The sequence below is a fragment of the Camelus ferus genome, chromosome 34 (genome assembly GCF_009834535.1).
Source record: "Camelus ferus isolate YT-003-E chromosome 34, BCGSAC_Cfer_1.0, whole genome shotgun sequence".
In the NCBI taxonomy this organism is placed as follows: domain Eukaryota; kingdom Metazoa; phylum Chordata; class Mammalia; order Artiodactyla; family Camelidae; genus Camelus; species Camelus ferus.
Genome location: NC_045729.1, coordinates 20,857,855 through 20,867,807, shown reverse-complemented (window position 1 = coordinate 20,867,807; position 9,953 = coordinate 20,857,855). Strand labels below are relative to the sequence as shown.

Here is a 9,953-nt window from a genome sequence, read left to right as displayed (position 1 = left end):
CTGGGGCCGGGCGGGGAGGAAGCGAGGAGGACGTTACTGCTGAGCTCAGCTCTTCTGGTGACGTCAGGAAGAGAGTGTGCGCACACGTGTGTGTGCACGCTCGAGGGCCAGGAAGGTGTGGAGTGGGGTAGAGCCCCCCCAGGGCACTGGGCTGTGTGGTCAGAGGACAGACCCCCAGGGGGGACACGGTCATCAACTTGGGAATGCCTGGCTCCCAAGGTTGGTGAGCCCACCCTGGTGCTCCCTCCCCGGTGCCCAGAGCCTCTGGTTACTCCTTCCAGGACACCTTCATTCTCCTCCCTCGACCCGGCCACTGGCAGCCTGCTGGGGCTGAGGGCCCCGGAGGAGGCATGCAGAGCACCCGGGCACCTGCTGGGCCCACTCAGAAGGGCCTGCAGGGCCCCGAAGTGGCTCCCCGTCCGGGTAGCTGCTCTAGCAATAGCCTCGGGGAGGCAGGGGGTGAGCCTGGCCCGCTCCCCATGCACACCCCCTCACCCCTCTTGTCCTCATGGTCCCCCACCTTGCACAGGTCCCCAGGCTCCTCAATGCCCGACTCCCCTCAGCAGTGTGAGCCTGAACGCCAGGTGTCCCCCCACGCAGCGTGCTGGGCGCTCATGGGGATCCGAGACCTGGACAGGGGCCTTTCTAGCCGAGAGACCTGATAGCCCATCTGCTTGGGAGAGAACCAGAGCCCCTCTCAGCTCTGCCTGCAGGTCCCCGCAAGGCTCCAAGTCACTCACCGCTTCCACCAAGCTGCTGGCGCTGCCGTGGAGCTGGCGGCCCCGGGCCACCGCTGGGCTGGGCACCATCAGGGACACAGGCCGGGCTCTCCGGGGGGCACCCTGGCGTGGGCTCCCCCGGCCGGTGGCTGCAGTGGATGGACGGGAAGCTGCTGTCGAGCTTCTCCACGGCCTCGGCCCCCTCCAGCTGCAGGGTGGGCACGGGCTGCTGGGGCCGGCCGCGGGCGCCCGGCGTGGCAGGGGGTGTTGTGCACGGCAGGGGGAGGGTGCTGGGGGGATGGCTTCTCTGGAGGAGGGGGCTCAGGCCCGCCACTGCCAATGCCTGTGGACAGAGGAGCGCCGGTCAGGGGGCAGGCCTTGGCCTTCCCGGAGTCTGCCGCCCCAGCGGGTCCCTGCGCCTGGCGCTCACCCACCATCGCGCCCCCATCGAGACCCAGGGCAAGTCTCTACCCCTCAGGTGGACTTTGGGATCGTCTCCGTCTGCGGTGATCTTCCTCCCCTACGTTCAGAAAGCTGGGGCCCAGCAGCCTCCAGCTCACCTGGCCTCATCCCCGTCAGTGCGGATTCTCCCGCTTTTGGTTAGACTGGAGAAAGTCACGCCTGCGTCGCCATGAAACCAGAACACTGCCCTCTGTCCACCTCCCTCCCGGGGTCGACGTGAGGGTCACTGTGAACTAAGGTCTGGGAAGTATTCTGTGTATTGCAAAGAGCCGGACAGGCCCACCGCTCCGGGTTTCCGTTCTCACGGCACCGGTCGGGACTGTCTCGCTCGGCCCGCCTCCAAACTCCTGCTCAAACCTCACTGGTTTGCTGTGTTGTGATTAAACTGTTCATGTGCTCGCGTCCTCCGCCCGACCTGAGGACTGCTCTGATGGGACGTGTCCACGGGGGTGACACTGGGAGGTGGGGACACCCAGCCCAAGAGGCAGAAGGAGGGGGCGTGGCTGTGCGGGGAGGGGGAAGCACAAGGGCCGGATGGAAGGCGGACACGGAGGGGAGCGTCTTCCTCCCAGCATGACAGGAGGAGCTGGGTGAAGCCAACTTCTAGAAATCTCTCAGAAGAGCACACGCGGGACCCCCAGCCTGCCCGCCTCCCCCGCCCACTGCTGCTGTGGGTCCCCAACCAGGGGCCCGGGGACATGCTCGACGCCCCAGAGAGCCCTGGGGAGCCCAGGCGCATGCAGGCGGGGCTGCAGGCGGAGCAAACAGCGTGCTGGCGTGAGCTGCCGTAACATCATGCCGGTAAGCTGTTTATAAGCTTTGATTGGCACTGAATGCCTTTGGGGATAAAAAAGGTCATTTAAAGGAAAGGCCAATGGTAAGAGATGTGTAATAAAGGAGGGAAAAGTTTGGGAAAGTCTCGTGGAGACTCTAATTTGCCTAATTGTGAGAGGTCGGCCTCAGACAGTGGTTCAGTTGTTCCAAGTTCCTGGCGGGTCTGAGGCACCAGAATACACTTGAAGCCAGAGTCTTGGATTTCGCCATCTCAGGTGCGTCAGCCAGGCCGCAGGACGGCTCAGCTGCTGGACCGCCCAGACCTGCTCTCCCGGCCTCCTCCCGCCCCGGCCAGATTGCTGGAGGACCCTCTGGTCATTTCTGCATCTCAGTGGGTGGATTTTTGTCCGGTTGTCCTGCATGTCTAGGGACAACCCCATCTGCCTGCAGAGTAGCCGGTGTCGGGGAGGGAACATCCAGCCCCTGGAAGGAGACAGCTTGGGCTGATCCTGAGCTGCTGGTCCTTCCAGCCTCGGAGGGGTCCTGCTCCCCAGGACCCCTGGCCTCCAGCCGCGGGAGCACAGCCCTTGCTCAGGCTCTTCTGCGTGGGAAGAGCCCCTCACCTGGGCACTCCTAGGGCCAGGGGTGGGGCCGCAGCAGGGGTCTGAGACAGGAAAGGCTGGCTGACGGGCATCTCGGGGACTTGCGGGTGCTCATGGGGGTGGTCTAGCCTGCCAGGTGGTGGCCAGCGGCCGTCCCAAAGTGTGGGTACCTGCTGGTGAACCAGGTGCAAGGGCAGGACCGTCTTCTGAGAGACGTCTCCCCAGTGATTCCTCTGCCGCTTCAGACACTCCAGGTGGAAGGAGGCCCTTCGACCTGCAAAGCCAGCGATGGGGTCAGCGCAGCAGGGGAGGGCACGGCCACCACGGCCACACCCAGGGAGGGGCAAGGACACACGCTTCACCTGTGCCCTCCTTCGCCCCGCCCCTCAGCCCCTTCTCCTCACCCTCCTCTCTGTCCCACGCCCCTTTCCCCAACCCCCTCCCCTGCCCTGCACCCTCACCCCTGTGGGCCTGGCCGGGCACCTGGCGGGAGGTGACCACTGGTGGCCGCATCTGAGGAGCGCAGCGTAGTGCTTACCTAGGGAGGCGGAGCGCAGGAAGCCTCTCTTTGGAGATAGCCGGACGTCCCTCCTGTCCTCCTCGGGGGGTGTCAGCTGTCGGCTCTCGTCATTCCTGATAGGAGAGCCTGGAACAGAGAGCGCTGGGGACTCATCCCTGGAGGCCGAGGCTGCACCCCACAGGGCAGCCGCTGCCCCCAAAAGCAGTCTTCTTCCGCAGGGGAGGGAACCCCGCCCTGGCTTTCAGGAAGGTGGGGGCAGCAGGGCAGCCTCCCCGGACACTCGGCCTGCGCAGGTGTTTCCCACAGCCTGTGTGCTGTGTGTGCTCTTGCGTTTCTGAGTCCAGGCAGTGGGGACAACGCAGGTCCCCGCTGCTGAGAAAGCTGGAAAATAATTCTGGGCCCATGAGCTTCCTGCCCTGAGTGGCCCAGGCCCTCCGTCTGCACGTGCAGATATTGTCACCACGGCCGCTCCAGCGGGGGCCCAAACAGTGCCCACCCCTCACTTCTCCCAGGCTGCCCACCTTGGCCACTGGAGCGCACACGCGGTTCCCAGCAGCAAACCACTGGTCATTGGTGAGGGGCCTGGGGGCATCTAGTCTGTCAGCCGCTCTACCTTTCTGAAGGGACTCAGCGAGAAGTGGTGTCTTGTGGCCCCAGGCTGCCTGCACACAATTTCCGGGACTGCGTTGGCCGCGCTCCCTGGCCTCCGCTCTGCCCCGGCTGCTCTGTCTCAGCAAGAAGCAGCTGCGGCCACTGCACTGACTCCACCCTCCGAGTGGAGCAGCCCGCTGGCGTGCCCAGCCCTTCGTGCTGCAGGTGAGGCCGCTGACTGTGCTGGTGTGACCCCGCGTATTTGGCGGCAGGGCCTGGGCCTGGCGCGCTGACCCCCAGATGCGCGGGGACGGTTTGAACGAAACCCACAGCCTTCCTCCCGTTTTCAGCTTGGTTGCTCTCCCTATTGTATTTTCGTCTGATTCAGATCACGCCCAGCTTCTGTCTGACCTTGTGCGGGTGCCACTGTGTCACTGTGACCATGACCTTCTGTGGCCTGTGACCCTCTTGTTTGCATCACTGAGCAGTTACTTAGGGAACTCCTCTGAGATCCTCCTCGCTTCCTAGGGAGTAACTCCCCCCCGCTGCCGGGCTGGTTCATCCACCATCCAGCAGAGGCCCGGGAAGCACTGAGCATGCAGCCAGAGCCCAGGACGGGGGCCTGCGCTTCTCCTGACCTCTCGGGCCTGCGGCATCCTCTAAGAACCAGAGGCCGAAGGGGCTGGTCCTCTCTGTGACAAAGGGCTTCTCTCAGGAAAGCTAACACAGCTCCAAGCTTGAGAGCGCAGCCCCAGCCGTCGATACACTGCACGGGCCTCGGTACGTGCAGGCACGTGCTGGCTGCTCCGTCGGCGGGGCACAAAACACCACTGGACACGCTGTCGTCCCTTTCCCTCCTTTCTCTGCTTCCTTCTAAAAGTGCTGACTGCAACCGACCAAGCAATATCACAGCCTCTGCTGAGTAAAGCCCTTTCCCGAAGAAGATTCTGGCTCGGACGGAAGTTGCAGCCACTGCTGCCAACAGCGCCCTCTGCTGGGCGCTTTGTTCCAGCCGGTTCACTAACATTAAACTGTCGCTCTGTGCAGGTGGGGACCGAGTCTCACCATGAACTATATTTATGAAGTTGGCCGTGGATCACAAGACTGAAGGAAATGACGTTTAGAAGTTCTCCCGAAAGCATCACATTGTGAGGAAGCTAACGGGGACTGTGGGTACAAGGGTCAGGGGGCTTCCTGCCTTCAGCAGCCGCTCCTCTGATATGCCCCCTCCTCCTCCATACCACGCCCGGAATGGGAATCGGGGGACTCGCCCGCACCCCCAGACGCTCCCCTATGCGGCACCCGGGCGGGCAGAGCTCACATCTCGGTGGGGATCAGGCTGGGCTCGCTGCCGAACTCCGCGTCCTCACGCGTCTGCATGTCACGGGCCTCGCCCCGAGAGGCCTCCTCTGGGCACATCATGGCTATCGGACTCTCCCGGGAGGGGCACCTGGAGTGTCCAGGGTGGGGACAAAGTCAGAGACCGCCAGCCCCCCCCGCCCTCCCCCCCGGCAAGTGGAGCACCAGAGACACAGCCCCTGACGGAGCTGCAGAGCCCAGGGTTAGGGTTAGGTGTCCACGTGGGACAGGGCCTCCGGGTCAGGACCCCTGGTTCTGACCTGGGTTCCGTTACCCTCTGGTGTAAGTCACTTAGGCACCCAGGCCTCAGCGTCCCCACCAGTAAAACTGGAAAGCCATCCGCCCTGCCTGACTCAGAGTTTGTGACAAAGGAGGGAGCAGATGAGATGGTCTTGAAGGACCCAGCTGCCCTCCTGCTGGGATCTGGGGCCAGATCTCCTCCCCACCCCTCCCGGCCGGAGTGCGTGAGGCCCTGGGCTCCCTCTGCCTACCTCTTGGAGCTGTGCCTCCACGCGGCCTCCTGCAGCCGGACGGCGGGGGACAAGGGGGTCCCGCAGCCCTCCAGCGTGCTGACAGCCCCCGGGTCGCCGGCGGGGCGGGGGCAGCGGCCCAGGGCCGTGTTGTTGGCATTGTTGATGTTGGCGTTGGAGCCCGTGGATGAGTAGCTGCTGGGTGTGAAGGTGGAGTCCACTAGCTTCTCGTGGGAGGGCGACTCGGGGTCGGCCTGGCTGCTGCCCGCCTTGCTGATGTGCAGGGGCCGCTGCGTGGTGAAGGTCTGCGGGAAGGCGCTCCGGCTGTCGCTGGGGTAGTAGCCGACGTGGTTGCCGAACAGGCCTCCGGCCCTCTGCAGCGAGACGGCAGGGGAGGGTGGAGGAGGGCGCCGGGCTGCAAACGGGCCTCTGTGCCCCCTGGCCTGGAAGCCCGAGAGGGAGGGGCCCGCATGGTGCCCTGAAAGGGCTGGGGGCCGGGGTGCGGGGGGACTGGTCAGGCAGGGAGGCCGCTGCCCCGGATGTTTCTGTCAGACCCCGAACCCTGGGATGGAGTTTCCAGCACGCGTTTGGAACAGCGGCCCTTCACTGCAGCCTCGAGGCACAGTGAGAGCTGGGAGGTGGGGAAAGGGGCCAGAAGGTTCTAAGGAGACTTAAAAAATGGAACCCGACTGGCTCAGTGAGCTGGAAGCTGTGCCGGCCAGACGGTTCTGAGTGTCAGAACGCAGCGACCGTGCGGGTCAGGCTACGGCCTCCTGCCCCTGGGAGGGTCTTAGAGCTCCCAAGTCGGGAACCAGTGTTTCCCCCACGTCCCCTCCCGTCCCGGGCAAGCAAGCCTTTGCAGGGCTGGCCCGCGGGGTCTCGCGGGGTCACTTTGGCATGGTGCCGCACCCTCGAGGCCACTTCCCAGTGACAGGGGTGAGGGTGGTGACTGTGGGGACGGGGTGAGTGGGGCCCTGGCCCAGTCGCAGTCGGCAGCTTCTCACTCGCTACAGAAGCCTTGGGGGCTCGTGAAGAGAGCTGGGTGTGGGAGCCCCCGTATCTCAGGAGTCACGTCCAGTGTCCACCGGTAAGACTGGCCCCACCAGTAAGAACAGGGTGGGGGGGGTGCTCCGGGGGCCTGGAGACCTCCTGCTCGGTCTCAAGGTCGCCACTGGGTTCCGGCCTCTGCTGCCCAACCTTGCAGACCTTCTGATTTTTTCAAGAGAAGCCAGAAGTCTAGATTTTTATTTGAAGGAGCCAGATTTTCAAATGTTGGCAAACAAAATAGGTCTGTGGGTTAGATGTGGCCTGGGGACCGCCACTGTGCAACCTCTGCCTGGAAGGGTCTCCTGGGAAAACCTTTCCTCAGGGAACTGGCTCCTCTCTCCTCCGAGGGCCAGGGACGCTCTGGGAGCTCAGGTCCTGGGAGCCCCAGCCTGAGAAGAGCCTGGACGGGGTCGGGAAGGGAGAGGGCTGCGTGGGGACGGCGAGGATTCTGCTGTAGACTTGGGGCTCCTCCCGGATTCTCTTGGCCGCACCTAGCTTTGTGGAGAATGAAGACCTACCCTGAAGATGTCGTCCTCCGAGGCTGCGGACACCGCCTCCTTCATGGCTTTGTCCAGCTCCTCCTCGGCCGTCAGGTCCCCGGAGATGGCCCTGCGGATCTCGGGCCCCAGGTCATGCAGGGTGCGCAGGCCAGCCTGGAACCCAGGGGGACGCGTGAGGGCCTGGCGCCCCACCTTCCAAGGCCCTCCCAGGGTGGGGGGGGTGGAGGCTCGATGGGAGGGGAGCTGGGGCCTGTGAGGCTGCGGGACACGGCCGGGAGCGAGCGTGGGGCGGGCGGGGGAGGAGCAGGCCCCCCCCCCCCAGGCGTCCACCTTCGGGGAGGTGCGGGGCTCCCAGAAAGGGACGTGGCCTGCAGCCCCCTGCTGGCAGAGGCCGGAGGGAGGTGGCCGGGCCCCTCCTCACCTGCAGGGACAGGGCGCTCCTCTGGCAGGGCTTGCCCACGAGGCCCTGCTCTTTGCGCTTCTTAAACTTCCGGAAGTACTCCTGGATCAGGAAGGTGGCGTAAAACTTGCCGACCGTGACCTCGTCGTCTGAGATGGGCAGAGAGGAGGGTCAGCCGGCCCCGCTCAGCCTCCCTCAGCAGCCACACTTTCCGAAGTTTTCTACATTTACTCTCTTGGAAGAGGCACTCCACGCGCGTGGTGCAAAAAGACAAAATTACACAGCAGGGCGCACGCGCAGTGGAAAGCCCCCGTCTGCCCGGTGACCGCTTGGAACGGATAACCGTTCCCACTGGCTTCCTGAGCATTTCCCCAGAGGTTCTTTATGCACATACTTCCTGCAAATAAGCAAATGTATTCTCATCCCCCCTCTTTTCACAGAAAAAGTGGCATATTGTCAAAATTACTTCCCACCTTGCTTTTTTCACTTAACTGACATGGTTAGCTAACTCTTATTTGACTCCGAAGCTTCAGGCCCCCCCCATAAATTGACCAGCCCCCTCAGGGCAGGCAGTTCTGCTTCAAAGGCTGGTGGGAGGGGTCAGTGGAAGGGTTCGGGCCCCTGTCTCAGCTCAGGTGTTCTTAGCCTGTGGCCGGGTTGGCCCCACCTTCCATGAGACAAACTAGCTCCTGTCTGGAGTGAACCAGGTGGAGGAGGAGCTGGCGAGTCTCCCAGAGGAGCACTCCCGCCCCACGGGCAGTCTCCTGCTCCCTCTCCTGGCTCTCGCTGGAGGACAGGGTGGCGGGCCCGGGAGAAGGCTGCAGGGTTGGGTCTGGAGGCTTGGGCCGGTTCTCCTGCTCCGAGTAAGAACAGCCAAACCCACAGCTGCCCGCCGCCTCCCACCTGGCAGGGGCCCCAGCCCCACGTGGAGGGGGCACTCGAGCCCCTGTCTGCCGGAGTCAGGGAGGGGGAGCTGCGGGGACGTGCGGTCGGGTCCTGGTGTCCCTCGGACCTGGGTGTGGTCCTGCACCTGCGGGGCACTCGCCGTGGGCCTGGGGTCAGCTCCCACGGCCAACGTCACAGACGCGGGATGAGGCTGAAGTGACCTAACGTGTGTGAAGCGCCAGGCCGGTCCTGCCCCCCTTCCGGGAGTCGGTCTCAACAGGGCTGGTGCCACCTGTTGAGGCGTGTTTTGGGACTGTCTGGGACTTTCTCAGTTGTCACAGATTGTCACCGGGCTCTGGGGGTTGTCCCGCAAAGCACAGCAAGCACTAGCTTTGCACCCTGCCCGTCGCGCCAGACGTCCGTGCGGGGAGCTGCCTGCTGCAATCATCCGGGCTGAGGGCCGAACTTCTCTACACGGGAGCCACGCGGTTATGATATTCCGGCGTTTCCAGGAATATAACTGCTGTGTAAGTGGACGGAAGGCTGCTTTGTTTTGCCTCAACTTGACCAAGAAGGGTTCACATTCCAGAAAGCTGTATCCCCGACGGCCCTGCCTTGCATGTGGTCACCCATGGCGCCCGGCCCGCGTCAGTCTGCACTCTCCCCCGTGTGTGCACGTGCACGTGTGTATGTACTTGTGTGAATACACTTCCTTAGCCCTTACTTCCAAACGACAGGCGCGGAACCTTGCACCGCCTTGTTTCCTTTAAGCACAAGCCGCTCATCACAGGCAAGCGCTCGGTCGGTTAACTAGGACTTCCAGCAGAGCTGTGCCCGAGCATTTATTTATTGAAAAGCATTTGATGTTAAGATATTGTATGTGAGTGTGGAAGTGTTATACTCATATTTTGGTGATGACACACGCAGGACCGTTCGAAGGTCTGAGAAACAATGCTCTGGGAGGAACAACAGGAATTGCAACCAAGCGGGGGCCCAGGGAGCCTTCCTCCGGGCAGGGCCCCCAGCCCCACGGCGACCGGCCCAGCAGGCTGTGGGGAAACCTCTACCTTGCTGCGCTTCCTTGGCTGTCCCGGAGGCCCTCCAAGCACCCAGGGGCCTGGCCCGGCGCCCTCTGTGGCCGCGGGCTTGGGCCCCCTCCCACCCGGCCAGCACTCACCTCCTGCGGGCGGCACCACCTGGTCCAGCAGCTTCATGCTCGTCCGCTTCCAGATCTTCTTGATGATGGCCCGCAGCTCCTCGTTGGCCTGCTCCAGGTTCCCTGCGGGGACGGAAGGCGAGGCTGACCGGCCAGCAGCCCAAGGGCCCCTGCACCAGCCGGAGGACCCTGCCCCAGTTCCCCGGCCCTGCGGTCTCATCTCTCCCTTCCCGGGGCCCCACATCCTCCTCCGTCCCCTCAGCAGAGTCTCCCCTTCCTCCCCGCGGCTGCTTGGCTGGGCTGGGGGCCGGCACCCCGCTAACTGCTCCTCCTCGAGGGAGCACCTGGGGCCGGGGCTGTGGGCCGGGCTGAGCTGGGCAGGAGGGCACAGGAGCTCCCCTGGGTGACTGGAGGAAGCGTGGTCCCCTCACAGACCCATGCAGAGCGTCCATGCTCGGGGGACCTCTG

The 9,953-nt window shown here is 64.0% G+C and overlaps 1 protein-coding gene across 1 annotated transcript in view; it reads right to left on the bottom strand.

The window, feature by feature from the left end:
- The window catches only part of CACNA1C (calcium voltage-gated channel subunit alpha1 C), a 327,004-nt gene that overhangs the window by 6,195 nt on the left and 310,856 nt on the right, over positions 1 to 9,953 (bottom strand). Inside the window, 10 exon segments of the mRNA XM_032473339.1 lie at positions 741 to 846; positions 848 to 1,062; positions 2,728 to 2,831; positions 3,096 to 3,186; positions 3,188 to 3,203; positions 4,990 to 5,118; positions 5,519 to 5,871; positions 7,063 to 7,197; positions 7,466 to 7,593; positions 9,507 to 9,608. Coding sequence (XP_032329230.1) covers positions 741 to 846; positions 848 to 1,062; positions 2,728 to 2,831; positions 3,096 to 3,186; positions 3,188 to 3,203; positions 4,990 to 5,118; positions 5,519 to 5,871; positions 7,063 to 7,197; positions 7,466 to 7,593; positions 9,507 to 9,608 — 1,379 coding nt within the window.